Consider the following 24351-nt stretch of genomic DNA (forward strand, 5'->3'; position numbering starts at 1 on the left):
GTGAGCGGAGTCCGGGTGTGCGTGCGTCCAGAACTGGTTCGCAGTGAGAACTGCCGGGGGCAGAAGCCTGGCGTCCACCCCACAACCATAACAAGCGAACCTGGGCGTCTTCAGGTCTGAAAAGCTCCCCAGGGACTCTGATGGGTGGTGAAGGTTGGCAGCTGTGTCCCTGGTGCGCTGGGGTCCCAGGTGACCCGGCACCTTCTTCTTCCACCAGCTTAGCATGGCTGTGGACGATGGAGGATGTGGTGCCAGTCGGTGTGAAAGGGTGTGTGTCGCACCGTGCTCTGGCCCCCTGGACGTGTTCACCAGTTGGTCAGTTTATTCTGATGCGGACCCTTCTGCTTTCCTTCCTGGACAACAGCTTCACAGTAATCAGGGAGGGCCGCAGCAGTCCCGTCTGCTCCGGGGCCTGGCGCCCGGGGCCCATCGCCTGGTCGGGGTGGACACGGAAGCATGCTGCTCTCAGAGCGGGCTGTGGAGTCAGGCCTGTCTGGGTTTTGCTCACTAGCTGTGTAATTTTGGGCAAGTTTCAAAACTGGTCAAAACTGACTTCTTCACGTATATTATGGGGTGACAGACACTGACATCATCTCTCACGACTGTTCTCAGGTTTTGATGCAAACACATGTAAAGTGCTTAGCTTTGTGCAGAGTGTGGTGTAGGCCGAAACACCTGCGCTGCTCCTGGGAGTCTGGAGTCTGGTGCCTGCCAGGCGAGGGTGCCCATGTGAGCACCCGGTCCACACCCTGGACACTAGTCTCTAGTGGACAGCATTCAGTGCGTGTTGTCACAGCTCCTAGCTGGGGTCTTAAGTGTGTCCCATGCAACTCCGCTGGGAGAGGACGAGAGAAGTCGGAGCCTGGTTTCTTGCAGACTTGACCCCAGTCACCTTTTCCCTTTGCTGATTCTGTCTGTACCCTTTCGCTGGAGTAAATTACGACTGTAAGTGTGCCCAGTGTCAGGTGCTGTGCGTCCTCCCAGTGAGTTGTCAAACCTGGGGGTGGGCTTGGGTCCCCTGACAAGGGACCTATTCCTTTTCTTTTTCTAAACATAAATAAATATGTATATATTTTTCATGAAATGAGTGATATATGTTTATGAGATCTCTTTCATTCAACAGATATCAGTGTACCTTTTGTTCCATCAAATATTCTTTCAAAACATTTTTATATTTCTCAAATTGTACCTTAAATGTTTATGAAATGTTGGCTGTTTGAGTTTTGCAGTTTACATCGCTGTTATAGGTGATAATCACCCTTGTTTTAGAGTGCCGTGTATATCTCCAATTATTTTCTTAGGATCGATTTTTTTGTTTTGTTAATCCTCACCCAAGGATATTTTTTTCCAATGAGTTTTCAAGAAAGAAGAAGGGAGGGGGGAGGAGGAGGAGCAGGAGCAGGCAGGGCAGAGGGGAATAGTGCTCAGCCACAGAGTCCCCGCTGTCCTGTGTGGTGCTCAGACACAAACCGCCTGCCCAGGTGTCCTCTTCACCCCTTCCGGGGACAGGCTGCCATGGGAAGGGCAGTACCCCCTGCCACTGCCCGACCTGGGGGAGCCGGCAATGGGACATACTATACTCCCTGTGGCTGGGCATCATGGCCTATTTGAAGAGGAACTTGCCACGCATCGTCCCTCATCTTAACCATATGGGACGGGGCGGAGAAGGCTGCTGGGGGATGGGAGGTGTGTTTTGAAGAGGTTTGTGTGGCAAGCCACTCTCTACTTTGACTCTGTTTGTTTGAGGTGGCACGGGAGGTGTCTCATGATTATGGGATGTAGCAGATAAAGCCCCTCAAGTCTCTTGTGGGATACAGTTGTCACGTAGAATATCTGTGTATATGTGTATGCACATGTACCTGTTTGTGTGCATGTGTGTCTGTGTGCGTGTATGCCTGTGTGTGCGCCTGTGTGCCAGTGTGTGTGCGTATGCCTGTGTGTCTGTATGCGTATGTGTGTGCCACTGTGCATTTGTGTGCATATGTAAGCGTGTGCCTGTGTGTGTATGCCTGTGTGTGTAGTGAAGCTTCCTGTTTTGTATAATTCTGAATTTTTATTATTTTGTGTCTTAATTACTTTCAAGTTTTAATAACATTTGTAATTAAAGCAAGATTACTTTTGAAAAATTGAAAAAACATGAAATAACCTGTGACCATGGACAAATGACTGAACCTCCTATGCCTTAGTTTCCTGATCTATGAAGTGGGGGATGTGGTGCTGATGTTTGAGGGTCATAAGGAGAGCTAAGGGGCAGAGCTCAGAGCCGGGCACCTTGTACGTGCGTGATGAGCGCTGTCATTGTCTCAGCATTCGATTGGGAGAGGATTGTGGTTTATGGTATAGATACCACCGAGCTTGTGCCGGAAAGAGCTTGCCTCTGATTCCGTGTGAGTGTGATGGGAGAAGCGCCATGTGGAGAGCGAAGAGACTTGGGTGGTGCTCATGGCTGTGTGCCCTGCAGCCTCCTGGGTTCCCTGCTCCTGTTTCTCATCTGCAGAAGGGACCAGTCACACTCTCACGTTGCAGGACATGCAACAAACATGGAAATCGCTCGAAGGTGATGGGAGAACATGGAGGAAGCAGTACTCACCAGGGAACCAAGCTGGCAGTCCTGTGTGGGCAGCTGGCTCCTCTGTCCCTGTATGTGCGGCAGGGGCTGCGTCGGCGCAGAGTGCCCCCTGCCCCCTATGGCCATCTGCTCATGTTGTCACTTGCTGTCATCACAGCGGCAGCAGCTGAAGGGACAGCTTGCCTTGATTTGCATGTTTGGGTGTTTGTGCTATTTATAAACAATGAGAAATGGCGTGGAAGCCGGTTTCTGGCGAGCGGGCGAATCCAGCCAAACACGGACCGATCTGTCAGCACTTCACACGTGCGGGCACAGAGCATTCGAGTAAACAAACACGTTTGCCCGCATTCACGTTTCTCTCAAAAAAGGCATTCAGCTGTTGGCCATATGGTCTATAGACTTTCCCCGAAGTGCCCGAGGTTGCCTCTCAGCCATCTGAAATCTGAAGCCAAGGCACAGCTGTAATTTTTATCCCCCCATTTCTCCATTGTGAGGACAAGAGTGTGGGGGTGTCAGCTTACAAAGGGTCCATTCGTCCTGGGGTGTTCTCGTCCCTGTTCGCATTTTGCGATGTCGCATCTGCACGCATTGGTAGAGACAGCCTTTCTCCCCTCTCCCTGCTGTCTTCTCTCCACCTGCAGCAGTGATGGCTCCGAGGGCCTGGACTGCCGTCCCCTGTGCTCACTGTGCTATCACCCGTGCCCGTCGCATGAATGGGCTGGAAAATGTGCTTTCTTCCCCCTGCCACACCATGGAAGTGCTTTGGGGATGGAGGACTGTGAGCAGTGAGGCACCCAGGCGGCTGCCGGGCGGCTTTCCACCCCACCCTTCCTTGGGAAGAGGTGCAGTGCTGCAGCGGACATAGCTCCTTCAGGAAACCAGCTCGGTGCCACCCTGGGCGTGCTGCTGCCACACGTGTCCAGGGAGGAGCTGCCGTGGCCGAGTCACAGGCTTTTAAATCTCTTGTGCAGACAGAAAACAAAGCCTGGGGCGCAAGGAAGTGGCTTGCCCAAGGCCCCTGAGGTAGAGATGGGGCAGGATGCGCAGGTGTCCCGGAGGCTTGGGCCTTCTTCGCACACCTCCTTGCTGCTGGAGCGTCCTCCTGGCTCCGGCAGGTGCCAGCAAGGGACAGGTGTGCCACGTCCCAGATGCAGAGGAAAGCCCGGCTGCTGAACACGGCATTCACAGTCTTGAATCAGAGAACGTGGCGATTTTTCACGATAACTTTGTTTCACAGTGCCTTTAATTTTCTATAAATTTTATGTAACAGCCTGGCTATAGTGGCTCAGCTGGTTGAGCGTCGTCCTGTGCACACAAAGGTTGCGGGTCAGGGCACATGCAGGCTCGATCTCTAGTAGGGGACATGCAGGAGGCAGCCGATACATATTTCTCTCCTCCCACTTCCTTCCTCTCTCTCTTTAAAGTAAAAAAAAAAACGTTTTTAAAAAACGGTGAAACAAATAAGACAATTGAAGGAGTTCGGGGAAGAGCAATTTTAGAATAAAGGGAACAAATAAACCAGAGAATTACAGTTTCTCTTTTACTCTCAGTCTAGAATGTAGGCACTTCAAGCTCTTGTCTGAGGTCCAGCTCGGACCCATGGAAGCCTCTTTGTAGCCAGTCATCATCCGTAATCAGAGCAGCAGCTGTAGCAACCTCCACAAGCGCCCCTATTAATTTTAAATCTGAATGACAGGACAAGCAGATGGTGAGCTGAGGAGTGTTGGCCGTGTGGTCATTGAGAGCTTTCCCCTCCATGTGTCCCTGGGATTTAGACTGGCTAGTCCCACAGAGGGCTGACCGCTCTCGGTGCCTCCCCAGCTGCTGGGCTCCTTTTCATCCTGGTCCAGAGGGGTTGCTCCAGTTGTCGCCAGTCAGACGGATTGCCGATTATTTGAAATCTCCCCGAATTCTGAGGCAGAGCTGCCAAAGGTTGTCTCCTCTGCTGCATTTTAGATCTCAGAGGTGGGTTTTAAAATTACGTAAGCAAATCAAAGTTTTCTTTCATAGCTGGTCACTAACACGGTTCTAGGTGCATCCTGGGCTTTGTTCACACAGGATGTGAGCCGTGAGACATGACTTGGGTTCTCTAATGCTTATGTGGGAAGGACACTGAGCACCAGAGGGGAGCAGTTAGTAAGGAGGTCTCCTTTTACTTGGAGTTGGACTCGACGTCAGTGCTCAGACAGCCGCGGTGGAGCTGGGCCAGACTTGGTAAGCTCAGGGCTGCTTGCAGGCGGGCGCACTCCCAGCTTTCTCTCACCCTCACTGGTCCTCCCCCCACCCTCCTGCTCAGGGGACCCCCAGTGTCTCTGCCCCATCGGAAAGCAGTCTGGTGAGCTGTGGCAGCTGGGCCTTGCACAGCACCAGACGTCTGGTTCTGCAGGGGAGAGGCAGTGATGGTCACGGTGCTCTGGGCATTCATCATGGGTGGGAAACCACAGGAAATATGGGATATCCCCAGGTCAGAGGTCAGAGACCGGATGTGGAACGATGATGGAGTACGAAGGGTAAGGTATAGCAGGTGTGTGAGCTCTGTTAAATGAGCATTTTCTATCTCCCTACTAGGCACACACAAACACGTGGCAGTATCTTTCATGCTATTTATGAGTTTGCCTTGTGACCAGGCTTAAAGTAATAGGATTACACTTTCCTCAGACAGCAGGCTTCGCGTTGCTGCATAGGAAACCCTTTGCATGCATACTCCAAGTGGGGGATGAGTCCTGCAGTCCAGGCCAGCAGCATGCAGATGGACTGGGAAAGGACAGAGAGAGGCTGAAGCTGGTATCGGCCGAGTGCAGAAACAGGACCTGAGAGGCGAGTTTGCCTGAGACCCCAGCGCTGCTTCACTGTGGAGTTTGAAGCAAAGAATCTCTTGGGCTGTCTCTCTGAGCTTTGCTCGTGTGCCTCTGATTGCTGTATGAACGCATGCCGTCAGACGTGCATTTCAGTGAGCTCAGCAGCGTGGCCATGAACAGCACTCCAGAGGTGTGTGGTCATGTTTGCCACTCCTGTGGTTCCCAGTTGTTCACGTCTTAAAGTTGTGCTTATAGTTTTTGTTGGTTGCAAGACACCCTTTCAGAAGCATGTATATTGATGTAAAGGCTAGTTGGGTTCAAACCTACTGAGAGTAGGGGGGTGGAGGGAGGGACCATGACGGTCCATAGCACCTGCTGGCTTCACGGGCGGGGATGAAGTCCCGTCTCCTGAAAGTGACCTGCCTTGCCACCCTGTTCCCCTCCAGCTCCTTCCATCAGTGTGGATGCCTAGCACCTGTGCGTTTCTGGCTCTGTCCGCGTTCAGCTGGGAGAGAGAATGGCCACTGCAGCACAGAGACAGATGCGGAGGGCAGTGTGCTCTGAGGGCAGTGGCCGGTGGGAGCTGTTCCGAGCGGGGGCCTGGCGCTCTCGTCCGCACCGCGCTCCCGAGTGGCGCTCAGGATTGTCTGCAGCGTCCAGAGTGCCGTTCGTGCAGGCTCCAGCCAGTCAGGGTTATTGAGAGTTGATTTGATAGCAAAGCCTGTTCCTAGCCCGATGCCAGCGAGCTGCTCTCTTGGCAGGGCTGTTGGAGGTGCATGTTGTGGCTCAGATTTAAGGGAAGGAGTTGAGTTCAAATCTGTCCAAACCCTGAGTACTGAGCACAGCTGGGTGCTTTTGGCCATATATTATTAATTATTGTTATATTCCTCAATCAGACCTGATGAACTCTTCAGCCCTTCTGTATAGACACTGTCACGCTCACACACTGTTTTAAAGACCCCAGCCCCTTGGGCAGCCACCATCAGTAAGACCCTTTGTGCCCTCTCCAGTTCAGACAACCTTCTGGGAGAGTACTCATCACTCTGTTCACAGTTCTCTGCTTCTGGGTTCGGTGGTCACGGATCTAACTTCTTCTGACACTCCCATTGCCGAGCACACTCGGACAAAAGCTTGGCGAGGGCTCTTCAGTGGGACAATGGAGGGTGTCCCCAGGTTGACCTCGGGAGCACAGGATGGGCTCACGGAGGGAGATGGTGCTGGGGGTTTTGTTGTCAACTCTTTATTTGAAATAAGCCAGACTTATGGGAAAGTTGCAGCAGTAGCACACAGAGTTCCCGTACGCCCTTCACTGAGATCCCTGACGTTTTATGGCATTTGCATTCTCTCTCTGTATATAACTTTTTCCCTGACATGTTTGAGTAAAGGACTGGTTGTAGGGGTGGGTGAAGAGGTGGAAGAGAAGAGGTGACTTGGGAGCCTTCTCAGTAGCCCCGGTGGGAGAGCATGGTGGCCTGGCTGGAGCAGCGAGGGAGGTGAGTCAGGATCCGGTACGCGTGTTGCGAGGAGACCCCTAAGGTTTGCTGGTGGTTAGATGGCAGGAGTGAGAAGGTCGGTCCGAGTGCCTGGGAGAGTAGAATTGCGTCGTTGAGACGGGACCCTGGCGGCAGTGGATTTGGGCTGCTCGGGGCTCAGTCTGAGGTCCAAGGGCAGAGGCCAAGATGTGTTGGGGAGGAAAATCAGAGAGCAAGACCCCAAAGAACTCGAGCAGTTCACAAAGATAGGATTAGCTGATTTATCCTCAAGCCTAACAAGTCTCCGCAGGCAAAGTGGCCTCAGAGCTATGTGGCGTTTTCAGCCTTTTCTGTGAATTAGACCTGAAGTCCTTATGCATTTTCCTACCTGTAATAAACACCAGCCAGTCAGTTTGCAGCAGCGGTTACATTGAGTTATGCTGATGTCCTGTTCTTCACAATTCATCATCACTTTTCTCTGACATTGTTTTCAAAATCTTTTTATTTATTTATTTTTGATATGTTCCCCTAGCTGGAACTGAACCTGGGACTCCCTGGTCTGCAGGACGATGCTCAACTGCTGAGCCAAACTGGCCAGGGCTCAAATTCTTTTAAAAAAAATATTGATTTTTTTAGAGAGAGAGGAAGGGAGAGAGAGAACATCGATGTAACAAAGAAACACATACCAGCTGCCCCTACGCACCCCTTACTGGGGAGCAAGCTCGCAACCCAGTCCTGTGCCCTGATGGGAATCAGATGGTGGCCTCAGTCCACTGAGCTGCACCAGCCGGGCTGTTTTCAGAATTCTTTATCACCACCTGCTCTCACTGGCCCTCAGTGTGTCTAGCACACGTGATCCATCATCTCTGTCAGTGTTCCTCAGGCAGGGGAGACTAAGGTCATTATCCCCACAGAAAGCTGTCGGAAATCAGAGGTTGCAGTTGGGGGCAAAGGTCTAAACCGAAGATGAAAATTCAGGGATTATCACTATGTTGGTGTCGTTAAAATCATGGGACCGGAGGAAGTCTCCCAGGGAATGAGTGTAATTTGGAGAGGAGAAAGAAGTCCGTGGTCCAAACCAAGGCTACTTCAACATTTAGAGGGAGGAAGGCAGAGACCAGGGGCCTGGAGGAAAGGGAGTGGGAGCCGAGCGCAGTAGCTTTCTCCAGAGGAGGAGTGATGGATCTTTGCTGCAGGTTGGTGGGCGGAGGCTGGAGGGCTGGGCTTGGAGCAGGCGACTTGGCGAGAGCCGGTCCAAGGCGTGTGGGCCACAGCGGTGCTGGGAGCTGGGCAGAGAGCGAGCGGGGAGCGGGTGGAGCGAGCAGGACTTCTCTTTGGGGGTGGTTGGTTTGACGAAGTAAGGTTTATTTTAGGTAGTCAGACAGTATGCAGGTTTATTTGGTTTATCTTGTAGCCTCTGGACCCTTACCCTGGGGAGGACACTAACACCCTTTGCTGGAAGACTGAGTGTGCACATCTCTACTTGTGGGCACTGCACGGAGATTGTCTCTGCAGCGGGGCCTGTGGTCGGCTGTGAAAGGCGGTGCTTTTCTGAAGGACGCGCACGTCCCTGTGTCAGCCGTGAAGTGAGAGGGTCGCTTTTCCTTCCCTGAAGCAGACTGTCTAGCCGGCCACTCTGAAGCTGCCAGTGTGGTTGAGAGGCAGTCGTCATTAATGAGATGCTGGCCTGTCTCGTGAGTGCCATGTCCTTGGTGAGTCATCGAACCTTCCTATGAAACGATACAGTCTCCCTGAAGATTAATTGTTAAACAACCCTAGTGACCCGTCTGGAAGAGCGGCTGCTGTTAGATATTGGTGTCCCATGAAATACACAAGGGAGACCAGATTTGGTGTCTCTGGGGGAGCAGCAGCTCCAGTTCATCGAGCATTTATGTACAATGCTCTGCGTTAGGCAGACGACAAGTTATCTTATTTAGTCCTTAGAACCACAGTTGACCCTTGAACAATGAAGGGGCTAGGGGCACCGGCCCCCTGCACAGTCGAGAATTCAGGTATATCTTTTGACTCCCCCAAAACTTGACTTCTGATAGCCCATTGTTGACCAGAAGCCTTACTGATCGCATGAACAGTCGATCAACACGTATTTTGTGTGTATACGGCGGGAAGCGGGGGGGGGGGCGGTGCGCAAAAGTAGGCTCATAGCTGTGAGTACGTGAAGCAGTTTATTTTTATATTATTAATTATTTTCCATATGAGCACCTGTAAACCTACTTTTGCCTCACCCTGTATATGTTCTATACGATATCCTTACAATAAAGCTAGAGAAAAGCGTGTTGAGAAAATCATAAGAGAAAATAGGTTTACAGTATTTATTGAAAAACTCTGTGTATAAGTGAACCCACGCAGTTCAAACCCATGTTTTTCAAGGCTCAACTATACTCTAAAGTGGAGATTATCCTTTAATTTTTTTCCCCAAATAATAATTACACTGATTATGATGTCAGTAATAGTCAAAATTCATTGAGGACTTCTGTGCTAAGTTTTTCACATAAGGGCATTTAAAAAAACCAAAAAACCGTCGACAGGGCTCTGCTCCGGCTCGCTCTGTGGGGAGGGGCAGTGTCCCAGCACACCTGGAAAGCGGCAGGATTCCCGCCCCGTCCTGCGCACCAGGGTCCGGCCTTCGTTGCCTCGACACAGGGCGGTCGTCAGGTTCTGTCAGAACCGAGTCTCATTCGCTGTCTGAGCAGAGCAGCTCAGCCTTGAGACGCTGTTGTGAGACCAGCTGTCATGGTTGCTTGGCTTCCATTAGCACGCTGACATATGTCACCCACCCTTGGTGCCTACTGCCCTCCCCCATCCAGGCATGCAGGGGTCGGCCCCGTCTGCCGGGGACAGGGGCAGATAGACAGCAGCCTCTCAGCTCGGCCCTGGAGGGAGCCTCACCCGTGCCTGCTGTCGGGGGCCCACAGGCTGTCAGAGGGGACTCGGTGCAGGTCGAGCCTGCGGCTGGGCACTTCATGAAGACACATGATCACTTGGCTGCAGTCTTCTCCACTGGGGGTTGCATCACTTAGGGTCCTGAGGGAAAGAAGGGCAAGTCGGTTCACATAAAGCAGTTCTGAGGTTGAGGGTCCAAACAGAGATCATATCATGTTTTCTCCCCGTGACACAGTTCAACATCGTGAGCAGGAAAGTGATGACATTGTGAGGAAGGTGAGACCTCTGATTGCTAACGGCTACCCCTGGTTCTGCAGCATTTCCCCGGCTGGCTGTAAACTAGAGTTCTTACCTGCTGAGTCTCCCCGGCGCTAACTGCTTCTCTGAGGTCCCAGTAGTTTCCTGCGTCTTGGATCTCAGGTTTTCCTTCTGGAGTTCATTTCCCAGAATTCCCAGGACAGAGGCAGACAAGCTGCTTCTGGAAAGGGCCGCACAGTAAACGTTAGGCTTAGGGTCTCTGCTGCAGCTGCTTTGCTCTGCTCGTTTCGTGAAGGTGACAGCAGTCATAGGCAAGAAATCCATGGGTGGCCAGGGCCACGTTCCAGTGAAGTTCTGTTCACACAAATAGGCTTTGGGCCTGACCTGGTAGTGTGCCCTGACTCAGACGTCAGAGGGTGTGGATAAGCTCGTCACAGTAGTGAACCCTAACTGTGCCAAGTCATCTTGGATCTGGAGAGCACCAGGCAGGTGCCCGTGCATCTTCAGGGGCACCGTGGCTCACCCAGCCGTCCTCTCCTGGTCGCCAGGCTTGGTGTGGGTTCAGTTCTGTGGCAGAGCCTGTGCTCAGGGTGGCAGGTAGTGTGGACAGCGGCATGCCCGTTACTTCTTTGAGGAGCGTCGTTGCAGTTCAGTCCTGCGTGGGAAGCACGCTGTCCACCGTGGGGCGCAGGGCCCGGCTGCTCGTGGTGGGCTGGTGGACCAGCAGCCCGGCCTCCCGGGAGCTCGTTAGACACGCAGACTCCCAGGACCCCCACCCCACCTGCGCAGTCAGGATCTGCTTTCCAGCAAGCCCCTCGGCTGACTGTGTTCCCGGGAAGTCTGGGCACTGGGTTAGGGCGTGGAGGACGAAAGGAAGCCCATCCTTCCATCTCCAGCTTTTTGATATTAAAAGTATAACAACGCAACTTGAGGGCTGTGGAGGCAGCTTTTCAGACATTTTGTAAGAGTCGAGAGTGAAGGGTGTTTTCCTGGCAGGAAGGGGGTGTTAGCCTACTGACGTGTGCTGTAAAAGTCAGACCAGTTCGATATGCTAGACCACAGTTACTGCCCGGCAGTGGGACTGGGGAACTGCTCATCTCTGTGAGACATTTACGACAGGACACGTTTGAAGCTCTAATTGGTTGCAAGTATTTGTTTTATCAGTTTCACTCATGTGCTTAGACCCTCTTCTGCCGTCCATGCATTTCAAGGAGGGCATTTTCACCCCCATTCTCCTGTGTGACCCCCTCCTCCCACCCATCTTGGCTTATGGTCCCCAGTGTCAGCCATTGGGTGGGAGTCAGGAGCAATCCAAATGCACTGTCATTGTAGAGCCTGGAATTGTGGGAACTCGAAGCAGGGTGCCCATCAGAGGTGACTGTTAGGAAATGGTGAGGGGTGACAGGTGACTGAGGTCGCTTAGTGGGAATGGCCAGGGTCTTGGAGGTTCCTGTCCCAGCGCCCTGGAAGCTACGGTTTCAGATGACTTAGGTTCGGCTTTTTAATCGAACCATGTAGTGGCTGGAGCTGCGTGTAATCTCACTGGGAGTGTGAAGCGATGGCGTTTACTAAGAAATATCTGTGTGTCAGTTCCTGGAAATGCATTTTACAGATTGGCTGCGAGCCCTGCTGATCCCAGACGCCCCCCCCTCCCCCCCGGGAAGTGAACAGCTCTCTCTGGAGTCTCCCACTGCTTCCTCCTCAAAGCCTGTGTCCCCCAAGTCACTCTGGGCCTGTGCCCAGCCTGTGGTATCTGACGGACAGCTGGGCACTCTTCCACTCCAGGTCCAGAGGCCTCCGTGTGTGTACTGCTGCCTCTGCCTTCAGAGGTGGTGCCAGGGCCTCTTGGTGCCCTGGCCCTGCCTTCTGGGCAACCAGGACAGTGTGCTAGTAATTGGACGTGTGGCCTGGTCATCCTGTTCCCCCTGAGCTCCAGCGTCCATGTTTATGAAACCCAAGTACGAGATGAGATGCTGCCTAGGTTTCCTCCTGAGAGGTCAGTCAGGAGGACCAGAGAGGTTAGCAAGCACCTCTGCCTTTGTGTAAGTCAGTGCCAGGGGGACAGATGCCCGAGGCCAGCTGGGCTCCAGGGGAGCGCTTCCGTCCCTTGGCCCCTTGCCTAGTTGCCCCTGCCTTCTGACCGTCCTTCAGGGGGCCCAGGGCTGCACATGGCTCCCTCTGTGCTCGGTGCACAGGGATGCGATGCCTCGTAGCCAGCAGCCTTCCCTTGGCTCCCGCTGGACAGGCTCTGCGCTGCCGCTGGGTCTTCCCCCTGCGGGCAGAGGAACCGGCTGGCTGAGTGTGCTGGTCCTCTCCTGCCAGGAGCGCAGAGGGCCCCTGGACTCCCGCCCCGCCCCGCTCGCACAGAGCAGAGCCTGTTCTTTTAATGAGTCCAAGTTCCTCAGTACACTTTTTCTTTCCTTTCTCCCTTTTGTTTGTTTTTACTCCTTCCTTTATCATGGATAAAGATGCATCGTGGCCAGTGGGAGGGATGACAACTCCCGTCATGAGAGCTTTCTGATTCTCTGTGCCAGCGTTAGGGACTCTGCTTTCTTCCTTATAGAAACAGACTGAGCCCTGGCCGGTTTGGCTCTGTGGCCAGAGAGGCCGGGGTTCGGTTCCTGCTAGGGGCACATACCACAAAAAAAGGAAACAGACTTAGTCTGAACATACTAAGCCATTTCAGTGCTTGTATTTCCTGTTTATTACTGTTGTGTGACAAAATCTTTTCTTTAAAAAAAAAATGTTTTTGAATTTTTTAGAGAGAGAGATAGAAACATCCATATGAGAGAGAAACATCCATCAGGTACCTCCTGCACGCCCCCCACTAGGGATGGAGCCGCCACCCGGGCATGTGCCCTGACCAGGAATTGAACCGGGACCTCTCGGTCCAGGGGATGAAGCTCCATCCACTGAGCCACACCGGCTGGGCACGAAGTCTTTTAAGTTCTATGTACCAAGATCTTACGTAGGTAAATTACCTTAGGTGAACTCTGTCTACCTAGCGTTATCAGATCTAATACACAGTGTTTCCTGCTTGATTCTCCTCCACCTCGACTAGGTAGGCTTTCTCCTCTGACTCCAGTTCTCTACCTGGGGTGTGCTGATCTCTAGCCGGAGTCCCAGTCCACGGAGACAAGAACACGTCCACCCCCAGCCAGGCAGCCCCAGCTCTGGAGACTCGTTCTGTGGTCTAGAGTTCCGTGTGGCCAGTCCGTGACAGTGGGCTCACACCATATGCCTTCTTCATGGGTCCAGCTTCTTTCACGGAGCTGCTTTTTTTTTGAGATTCATCTGAGTTATGCGTATGGATAGTTGTTTCTTATTACTGTAAGAAATATTTCATCGTATACACACATCATCGTTCCTTCTTCCATTTATTTCTCAGTGGTTGTTTAGCTTGTGTGCAGTTCTTGGCTCTTCTGAGTGAAACTGCTCATGTGTTTCTGTGGACTTATGCCGTGGTTTCTGCTGGGTCAGAAGCTGGGAGCCCTGGTTTCTGCTGGGTCGCATGGTAAAGGTGTGTGTAATTCGATAAGAAACTGCCAAGCTGCTCTCTAAAGTGGCTGTCCCATGGGAGTCCTCCGGGATGTGCAGGGGGCGCGCGTTCATCTGCTCACTGATGAGGTCAGCTCCTTGCTGTGTGCTTGTTGGACCTTTGTATGTTTCTGTTGAAGTGTTCGCACCTCCTTTGCCTGGTGTTTGCGGTGGCTCCTGGTCTGTGTTCTCAGTATCTGTGTGTTGGTGTAAGTGCTCCGTCACTCGTGTCACACATTTTCTCAGCGATTTCTCCCCCCAATTCCAATTTATTAATTTTTCTTTTATATGAGTACTTTTTTGTGTCCTAAGAAATCTTGACCTACTCTAAAGTCATAAATAACTTCTGTGCTTTCTTCTCGATGTTTTATAGTTTCACTTTTGTATTTAGGGCCCTGGCCCACTCGAGGTAATTCTGTATGTGGTGTGATGCAGGGCGGAGCTCAGCTTTCCATGTCGGCACCGGCGTGTCCAGCACTGCTCGTTCCCAGGACTGCTCTTTCCCCACTGGAGTCCTGCGCCTCTGAGTCAAAAATCAGCTGGCCATCTACGTGTGGTTATTTCTGGACTTGGTTCTGTTTCACTGAGCTTTCCTAATGCCAGCACCACGCTGGGTGGATTACTTTCACCTTATGATAAGTCTTGGAACTGCTTTATTTAAGTCCTCCAACATTGTTCTTTTTCCCCAAGTGCTTGGCTGTTCTAGTTCATTTCATTTTTCTGCATTTTAGAATCAGCCTATCTACTTGGTTTTTTTTTTCAGAAAAAGATGCTGGGATCTCGATTGGGATTGTGCTGAGTGTGTATATCCATTCTGGGGGAAGAATTAGCATCTTTTACAGTATGGACTCTTCCAACACATGAATATGGCCTCTCTTCCTCTGGTCTTCATTAAGGTTCTCAGCTCCGTTGCTAGCTGTCAGGGGATAGGCCTTAATAAACTAGCCTTTAGTAGTTGTTCAAGTATTTTTTTTTTTTTTATCCTCACCCGAGGACATTTTTCCATCTTTTGTTCAGGTAGAGTGGGAGGGAGAGAGAAGAACAGAGAGAGAGAGAAACATCGATGTGAAAGGGACACATCGAGTGGCTGCCACCCGCACAACCGACCAGGGCCGGGGACAAACTGCAACCGAGGTACGTGCCCTTAGCGGGAACCGAACCCGGGTCTCTCAGGACCGCAGGCCGACGCTCTAACCGCTGAGCCAAACCGGCCAGGGCCAAGTATTTTAATGTTAATAAAAATGGAACTACTTTTTCTTTCTTTCACTTCTCAATTGTTCCTCGCTAGCAAGGAGCCTACTGTTTTATAGAGACATTGACAAGTAAGCAGACAGAGGAGGAACAGACAAGAGGCACTCGGTCTCCAGGATGGTGGTTTGGGGAGCTGACAGAGCAGGTGGCATGTGGCTGTCCCTAGAGCAGTCTGGGTCAGCACAGAAGATGAGGGCCGGGGCTAGTTGTTGGCTGGGGCAGAGTGGGAGCACAGGGCATGCTCTGGAAGAAGGGAGTGGATGCCGGACTGGCCACACTGCAGCCCGAGGTGTGGAGTGTGGAAGGGGAGGGTGGGGAACGGGCCGGGCTGACAAGGGTTAAATGCTGGACAAGGTTGGAACTGTATTCACTGGGTGACTGGGAGCCCTCCTGTGTTTGTCAGTGGGGGAAATGGAGCCCTGGTTTTTGCATTTAAAAAATATTATCAGGTAACTATATAATATAAAATTGGCCATTTTAACTACTTTTCAGTGTCCAGGTGAGTAGCATTGGACAATCACATTGTGGTACAGCCATCCCCACCACCACCTCCAGGACTCTCCTCATCTTACAAAACTGAAACTCCGTACCTATTAAATAGCCCCCGTCCTCTCCCCAGCCCCTGACAACCACAGTTCCCTTTCTGTGTCTACGAACTGGACTATTCTAGGGACCTTGTATATGTGGAATCATGTAACAGTTGTCCTTTTGTGATGGACTTGTTTCAGTTAGCATAATGTCTTCAGAGTTTATCCGTATGGTAACAGGTGTCAGAATTTCATGCCCTTTGAAGGTGGAACAATATGTCACATGGGCACGCACCACGTCATGGGCACCCACCGTCGTCCGGGCACACTAAGCTGCTCCCTCCCGTTGGCTCTTGTGAGCACAGAGCCTTTCTTGAGCGCAGAGGCCCTCGGAGATGAAGTAGGGACTTGGAGCTAAGAAATTTGACATAAAAGTGGTTGTCTACACACTTTTCATAGCATCCGCCTTCATTTCTGGCTGCTTTTATTTCCTTGCACCCTGTTTGTCTCTCTCACTTGAATGTGAGAGACCATGTTTGTTTACCCTACACGTAGGTACCTAAACATTTGTGCAATGAGTTTCTTAGACAATAAATATTTAAGTCTCTTACAGTAAATAGTGCATACATTTGCATTTTTCTTTCTTCCTGTGACTGGGCCTGCCTCTTTCTGCCCCAACCTCTCCCTGCACCAGTTGTCCTTAGTGCTACCCTGGAATTGTCTTTAAGAAATGGAGATTCACCAAGGCCACTTTTTCTGAACACCTTCTGTGACTCTCCCTTTCACAGACTGATGGTTCGTGAGTCGAAATGTTTGCTGCCTCTCTAGAACGTGAAGCCGGCATGTCAGGGGCTTCCTTTACATTTTGAGTACAGTGTTTCCATTTATTCCTGAATTAGATTGAATAGGTGTAAATGGGATGAAAATACTATGGTTGCAATATAGTATCTAAAAGTTTGGTTAGCAGCCAGCTTGGTGTTTAGCAAGAGTGCTGTCCTGCCAGCCTAGGAGTAGGCCTCGGAATGAGGAGCTGAGGCCCCGGGGTGCTGTCGGCTCACACATCTCATAGTGATCAGCACGGACACGTGCGGATCTGGGCTTCGTCTTCTGCTTTCTATAAAACAATAGAAGGATGTTTTCTGTTAGGGTTGAATCATCCATCCACATGTTAATCTGACTTTTACGAATCATGATATCTTCCCAAAAGAATGTGTTCTGTGGATTTTTACAGCAATTCCTTTGGGGACTCCTTGCTGGCTCTAAATAACCCAGAAAGGCAGATTCTCAGGACTCAGAACAGACATGGACGCACAGACCTTCCTCCAGGATGTGGGTACGTGTGTGAGATTCCGGTGCGGAGTCGTGCTGATACTGAGCTGTGCCGTCCTGTCGCAGTCCTGTTCAGACCCAGGAGAGTGACAGGCGGAACCCCTGCTCTCTTTTCAAACCCAGATGAAACCAGCAGTCAGTAACTGAGGTCAGAGGCTTCTGTGCACAGCATTTTCTGAAAGTTTACTTGTTGTTGACATTGGAGAAGTCCCCTATTTCCCCCCACTTCCCCATCCACCAGCCCCCGCCCCACCCTAGGCCTTCACCACAGTGCTGTCTGTGTCCCTGGCTATGCACATGTGTGTATAAGTTCTCTGGTTGTCCTGTCCGGTCCCCCACACTCCCTCCCCTCTGTGACCCGCCAGTCTTTTCCCTGCTTCCCTGCCTCTGGACCTGTTTGTTCGTTAGTTTCCGCCCCTTTGTCGCCTCTCCACAGCAGTCTGCCGGACACACAGCGGCTGTTATCCTCACGTTCTGGTCGAGGGCCCTGGGAATCACAGAGGCCGAGTAGTGGTGCTCAGCCATCGGTCACTCAGACATGGTCATCTGCAGTCTTCATCTTTCCAGCGGATGACATCTCACTCTGTGCTGCTTTCCTGAGCGTTCTCAGCTCGGCCGCTAGGCGCCCAGCTAGACTGTGTGCAGGGGCCTGTGGGAGTATCTGGAGGAGTCGGCTCAGAGAGTCTTAACTGTGACCCTATAAGGGAAAATATGCTCGTGCCCTGCTCCAGGGGCAGCTGCTCGCTTCCATGCCCATGAGCTCTGTGCCCCTAACAGCACTCCCAGTACCCTCGCGGCACTGCAGTATTGGCAGGGAAGGCCCTGCCCAGACGTGATCGGCCTGCTTGAGGAAATGACCTTGTCAGAGTTGGTCCTTCTTTTGATGTCTGTGTTCTAAGGACATCACAGGAGACGTAGTTATATGGGAGGATGGTCGCTGGTATTGTTCTCTGCAACTCTCTCTTCCAAACACACCTCAGGAATTTGTTCTGTTATGGAGATCTAGAAGCAAACGAGGGAGGGGTCCAGTGGGACCATTCTGAGTGTCTCCTGGTGCCAGTCTCCCTGTCAGGCTCTGTGCTAGGCACTCTAGGTCCGGAGAGAGGTCATACAGAGGGCCCTGACTTCAGACTGCCTCTGACTGGTGGGGGAGGCAGACACACTCACCCACAATGGTGACATAATGTGCAACATGATGAAGGTAGGCCAAGTGATAACGGGCTGAGGGCTGAAGGGTAGGTGGGCAAGAGGCTGGTAAGAGGTGAGGTCGGGGTGGGGGGGGGGGACCTGACAGGGATGTGCAGGGTTAGGACCTGACAGGGATGTGCAGGGTTAGGCCACACCTGCAGGGAGCAGCAGTGGGTGGCAAGGTCAACGCCAAAGCAGCCCGCTGTATGTGGGAAACCGTTGTTCAGACGAGCTGCAGTGTGGTGCCCAAGGCGGGGAAGGGGAAGAGATGGGTCTGGAAAAGAAGCAGTGGCTAGTCGATCTGATGCACAGCCAGGAGAAGTCATTGAAAAGAAGGTAGGGATCACAGGCAGTTTTTAAAAAGCAGGTTGGTTCTGGGGCCAGCCATGTTTCACAAACTTTCATAATTGGAGCCTCAAATGTGGCCCCATGGTCCTCAGTGAGGGATATGAGTTGGGGTTTTATGAAACCAGTCCCCAGTGCCCAGCCTCTGGAGAGAGTCAGTGTGAAGAGCTGTGTGCGGAAGGCAGGGGGCAGAGGGAGCACTGCTCCCAAGGTGACGGTGCGTGCGGCCCGCCGTGCAAGCCCCAGGCTCAGGCGCGCATGCTTTGATTCCGCTGTAGTCTCCTCGGCCAGCCTCTCTTTACCTCTGAGTCTGAGTTGTGGGCGGAAAGTCTTTTCCCACACTAAGGCTATAAAATAATCCACCTACTATTCATTTAAAGAGTTGAATGCTTTCATTTTTAATAATTTGATTCTCTAGTATCTTTATAGTTTTTTTCTGGTATATGATATAAGGTAAGTATTCAATTTTATTTGATTTTTCCCAATTACTAACAGTTGTCCTGACCTAATGATTAAGTCTGTCATTTCCCCATTGATTTGAGATACTGCATTGATCAGATGCCATATATCTACTGGGAGTTACGACAGCTGGCCTCAGTTAGGGTCGTGCATTGTGGAGGGTGTAGTAGACCGCAGAATTGTAGATTTGGAAAGAATCCTATAAACCAGCAGTTCTCAAACTTTTTTATTTAAAACTTTTTGGTCTCAAAATATGGATTGAAGACCCCAAAGAGCTGTTACTTATGTGGTGATAGCTGTAGATATTCACCATACTAGAATTTAGAACTGGCAGATTTCTAAGATATTAATTTATTTAAGAAATAATACTTGTTTATGAAAAGTAGCTGTACTTTCCAAATGAGAGAGCTTGGAGAACACGTTATTATTTCTGCAGGAGACAGCTTCATAGAAGCAAGCTGGATTTTCACACCTGCTTCTGCTTTCTGATTGCGACAAGACCTTGTTTTGGTGGAAGTACGTGAGAAAATCCGGCCCCACACAGATATATGGTTGGAAAAGAGAGCATTTTAGTGCCTTTTCAGAAAACCGTGGATATTTTTCTTAGATACTACACTAACACTCAACAAGTGCTAGTTTCTTAAAGGTTCACTGCCACGTATCCCGAAGCTGTATCAAAACGAGCACTTTATGCTGCTACATTAGAGTGTCAGCCTGACTTGCACATTAGGTGGATCTTCCCTGCATGTGGCTGTGTGACACTGTGCTTCACTGAGTGGTGCGGACCTTCCAGATGTTGATGTCAGTACTGTGTGATATGAAATCAGAAAACTCATGCTCTCCCTGCAGGCTGTCTGCCTGCCTCAGGCTGCAGAGGTGTTCCCACGTACTTCCCATGTCACACCACGGGATAGTAAAAAGGCGTGTCCTTAGGATTGAGATTTAACGAAAGCAGTGATTTTTATAGCTCATCAAAGCCATCAGAGACACTGCTAAGTGAGGGTAGTGTTTGGTTGTCTTTGTGCTGCAGGTTTATATATGATGAGGAATAAAGTGACACCTCATAATTCAGTGTCACTGCTTTGACTAAGATGGCAGCAGGTTAACCACCCTCGCATTTGTACCATCAGTGCAGAAAAAGGCGAATAAGGTCTTAATATTATGAAAATAGCTTGACCTGCAGGCTCCCTGAAAGGAGTCCGTCAGAGGTTAGCGGCATGATTTAAAGCTTGCTGGTGATTTAAAACATGCTGACATCAGCCACGTAGTCCAGACCTGTGGCTGTCAGAGGGAGAGGCTGCCACGGTCCTAGAAGGAAGACATGATAGGGAGCCAGGGCCTGACGTGCATTTTAAGTCCTCCTCGGCATCCACGTCCCTTGTTGTAACCGTACAAACATGTGCACAGCCTTCCTGGGGATGGAGCCAGCCCTGCAAAAGCAAAGAGCTGGGTGTTGAGTTTCCGAAACCATGTCCTAGTAGTTATTGGAAAGCTATTTGGCATTTGAAACCACAATCTCCTTCTTGACATTGACATTTAATATCATGCAATTGACATCAAGCGATGATGTCAGGCTTTTGGGCCGTGACCCCATCTGTTGGCAATGTGGCCTTGGAGCGTCGCCCAGCTGAATATCGTTGCCTCAAACCAACAGTGAAGGAGGAGCACACGTGTCTGGAAGATGACGTGTGACTCTGTTAGTCGACCTGGTTTCAGCAAACTTGTTTTCATGTTGGAATACAACAGTCCACCATCAAGCTGAAAATGAAATGCTTTGAGTCAAATTTAGCATTTATATTTTGACATTTTCAAATCACTGGGTCTAACAGTACCTTCCTCCTGTTTTTTCAGCAATGGAAGAGTTAATAGTTGAACTTCGTCTCTTTCTTGAACTTCTGGACCACGAATATCTAACTTCGACTGTCAGGGAGAAAAAGGCAGTAATCACAGACATCCTGCTGAGGATACAGTCGTCCAGAGGTGGGTCTCACTCGAACTCGAGTCTTCCTGCCAGGCTTTTGCCTCCAAACCACCTTTTACTCCACCTTTTCTAAAACATATTCATTTGTTTGTTAACTTATGAATTGATTTAGTCATCAAGCTGTCTCTGAGGGTCTAACCATGTGCCGGGTACTGTGGTAGTGTCCAGGTGTAGACAGATAAATCCTTTAAGGACCTAATGGAATAGTGGGTGTGTCTCGGGTCCCCAGAAGGACTCGGCATGTAGTTGTACCTTCTCGTGCCCAGGATTTATTACCGGAGTGGGGAGGTATGCAGCCAGGTTACAGGGAGGGACACAGGTGTGGTCTGCAGGAGTCTGTGCTGCCTTCCTTATGCTGTTTCCCCCTGAGTGTCACACAGAGCACGCTCTTCCCTTAGCCACACAAGCGAGGCAACCTGTGTGCCACCAAATTCCAGGCGCCCGGAAAAACAGGCTTATCAGGGTTCTCCAGAGGAACAGAACCGGTGGCGGGAAGGGAGAGAGGAGAGGAGATTAACTGTAGGGGTGGCTCATGCGCTCATGGAGGCTGAGAAGCCCTATCTTGCTGCAAGAAGAGACCCAGGCCAACTGGAGTTGAGTCAGTCCGAAGGCCCGAGAAGTCAGGCTGATGGTGAATCCCGACTGAGTCTAAAGGCTCGAGAACCCGTGTCAGGGCGGGAGGGGAGGGATGCCCCAGCTCAGAAAGAGAGCCTGTGTGCTCTCCCTCCACCTTTGTGTGCTGTTCGGACCCTCGATGGATTGGACGATGCCCACCCACATGGGAGAGGGCCATCTCTTCACTCAGATCACTGATTCGAATGCTGATCTGTTCCTGAGGGACCCTCTCAGACATGCCCAGAGTGGGGGTGCACCAGCTCTCTGTGCACACCTCAGCCCAGTCAGGTTCACAGGAAATTCACCCCCACCGCCGGCGTTCGGCATGAACCACGATGTTTGCACAGACAGCCTAGGTGCAGGGAACCAACCTTAGCGCTCAGGGACGATGGCGGCACTTCTGAAATCCACATTCCCAGATGCCAGCCAAGGCCCACCCTGGCAAGCAGGCCCTGTAAAGACAGCAGTCGCAGGCCTGCTTCTGTGCACAGCGGGCAGGACAGAAAGGCAGGTCGTGTAAGCCTGGTAAGTGTGTCATAGAGAGCACCAGTGTGTGAAGACAGCCCCTCGGAGGGGATCCAGTCAGCTCAGTGAGCGAGAGAGTGGGGAGGGGCAGGGGCTGTTCCTGGAGGGTCCAGGGTAGACTCTAGAAGACTCTGAAGGAGACAGCTGGATGAGATGTAAGGATTTCTTTTCAACAGCTTCATTGAGATATAACTCACATACATACTATTTACCCATTTGAAGTGTACAGTTCATTGGTCTTTAGTATACAAAGCCATGGTATGACACAGTAAGATTTGCATTCTGGACCTCGGGTCGAAGGACTTGGTAGCAGAATGTGAGCCACATAAGGCCCTGGGTGGTTGGGGGGACCCACCATGAGATAGGAGCAGAGGGTGAAGACCATGTTGTGGGGGCAAGTGTGAAGTGTCCACTCTTGCTTCCCTGCCCAGACTTTTCCATGTGTGTCTACTCTGGCCCCAGATATGTGATTGGAAAAGAGTATTTTGGTGCCTTTTCAGATAATGGTGAATATTCTTCTTTGATACTACACCAAAACTCAACAAGTGGTAGTTTCTTTTTTAAAATTTATTGATTTTAGAGGAAGAGAGAGAGAGAGAGAGACATGGATTTGTTGTTTTACTTATTTATGGATTCATTGATTGCTTTGTGTATGTGCCCTGACTGGGGATCAAACTTGCAACCTTGGCCTACAGGGGGTAGCACTCTCACCGCTGAGCCACCCGGCCAGGGCTACCAGTGGGTTTCTTAAAGGGCAGTTGCAATGTGGACTAGCTGGTTTGGGTTCCTGGCTCTGCCTGTCACCAAGTGTGGGACCTTGCACAATCACTTAATCTCTTTACGCATCAGTTTCCTCATCTGTGAAAAGGGCAGATAGGAGCACCTTCCTAGAGGGGTGTTGTCAGGACTGAAGGAGACAATATAAAACGTTTCCAGACGGTGCCTGACGCACAGTGACAGTAAGATGGCATTTCTTCTCCCCTTCATCTCCTCTGTGCGCGCGCGCTCTCAGCCGTTCGGGGCCTCTTGCCTCAGGGTTGCTGTCTTCCCATGCCCTCCCTCTCTCCCTCTGCCCAATGAGCTCCAGCCCCTTGTCTCTACAGCTTCGTTCTGCTGTTTCTTCTGATTTTCTCCAATTCACAGTTCTCTCCTCAGCTCTTCAGTTTGCTTAAAACTCACCCTGATTGTTTTAGTGGTAGTCTTGCCATTGGTTCTTCTCTTTCTTTCTTTTCTTTTACTCTTTCCAGTTCTCTGTCAGCTTCTGGAGGTCAGGAACTTTGTCTTTCTATATTTTTTCCTAACCTGTAGCACTGTGCTTGACCCATTATAGGTGATCATTGTTAAGTGATTGTTTCTCTAGGTCTTTCCAGGTGAGCTTTTAGCATATAAATAATACTGTGCCCAAATTAAAACTGGTTTCTTCCTCTTCTTACCTTCATTTTCTAAGAGTCAGTTGTAAATATCTTGCCTTCCCAACTGGAATATGAATGCCCTGAGGGTAGGAGCTTGTATCAGTCATGTCCACCATCAAGTATGTGTGTTACAGCGTCTGAATTTATGAGAGTACCGAATACAGATTTGCTGATTCCCAGGACAGTGCTTCCCCTTAATACATGGTACGTGCCAACCTGAGTAGGATCAAGGGGAAGAGTCGCCCTTGAGAGGCCGCGGGGCATTGGGGGAGAACATAGGCTTCGCTGCCATGTCGTCCATTTTACCCGCTAATGCTCCAGTCAGGTTCTTTAACCTTTCTTCTCCACCATAGATCCTTCACCTGCAAAATGGAGAAGGATGACACCTACCTTGTCGGACTGTGGTGAAGGATTAGAGACAATGAGTATTTGCGAAGAGTTCACCATGGGGCTGAGGAAGCGACGGCCGATGCGGTGCCATCCTCCTCCTCCTCACCCAGTCCTGTGGTTTTGGTTGCTACCTACAGGTTTTGATGTGAAAGACCATGCTCCGAAGCAAGAGAGCCCCAGTAGCCTGCCGGCGCCTCCCCAGATGCCTCTGCCGGAGATCCCGCAGCCATGGCTGGTGAGTTGTCCCGCTGTCGCAGCAAGGGTCCCGGGACGCTGGGTAAGTTCCGGCCCCAGGGGCAGGTGCTGAAAGCCCAGTGCTGGGAAGGGGCCTCCTGAGTGCTGCAGGGGCTGCTGGGACAGCCGAGTGGGAGGCCGAGTGCAGCTCCCTCAGGCGGCTGGGGTCCTCTGGAAACCACTGTGGCCACAGGTCCCTGCAAGTCTGTTCTTTGGTTTTAAAAAGTCTGAGGTTTTAGCAGGCAGAGCAGTGATGGGAGAGCCTGGGGACTTGGCCTTCTTTCTGGGTCAACCGAGTCTGAAACTTCTGTATTTATTGTCATGCTGCTTCTAGGATAAAACAATAATTTTCTGCAGAAGAAAAATACGTGCCTGTCCCAGGAATGTGTATTTTATTCGACCTTCTGCATTCAGAATTTGTTCTGGAGTTCTTTGCCCCTTTTGCAACCTGGGTCTCTCCCATGTGCAGGTTCTCATGGACCATTCACCCCTCTCTGCCTTTGGCTGCTTTCTGATTTGCTCGCTCAGGGAAATTAGACGTTCAAAGCTAGAGCAAAGCC

The 24351-nt window shown here is 51.0% G+C and overlaps 1 protein-coding gene across 3 annotated transcripts in view; it reads left to right on the top strand.

Moving 5' to 3' along the window:
* AFAP1 (actin filament associated protein 1) overlaps positions 1–24351 on the top strand; it is a 114849-nt gene that overhangs the window by 23086 nt on the left and 67412 nt on the right. For 2 of the 3 annotated variants that reach the window (XM_036242003.1, XM_036242007.1), the window contains exons 3-4: positions 20486–20614; positions 23695–23792. In XM_036242003.1, coding sequence (XP_036097896.1) covers positions 20488–20614; positions 23695–23792 — 225 coding nt within the window. In that variant the 5' untranslated portion in view covers positions 20486–20487. Of the gene's footprint in view, positions 1–20483; positions 20615–23694; positions 23793–24351 lie in introns of those variants that run through there. The other variant, XM_036242011.1, reaches the window with a different exon arrangement.

This window comes from Molossus molossus, unplaced genomic scaffold, assembly GCF_014108415.1.
Source record: "Molossus molossus isolate mMolMol1 unplaced genomic scaffold, mMolMol1.p scaffold_m16_p_1, whole genome shotgun sequence".
Taxonomy (NCBI): Eukaryota; Metazoa; Chordata; class Mammalia; order Chiroptera; family Molossidae; genus Molossus; species Molossus molossus.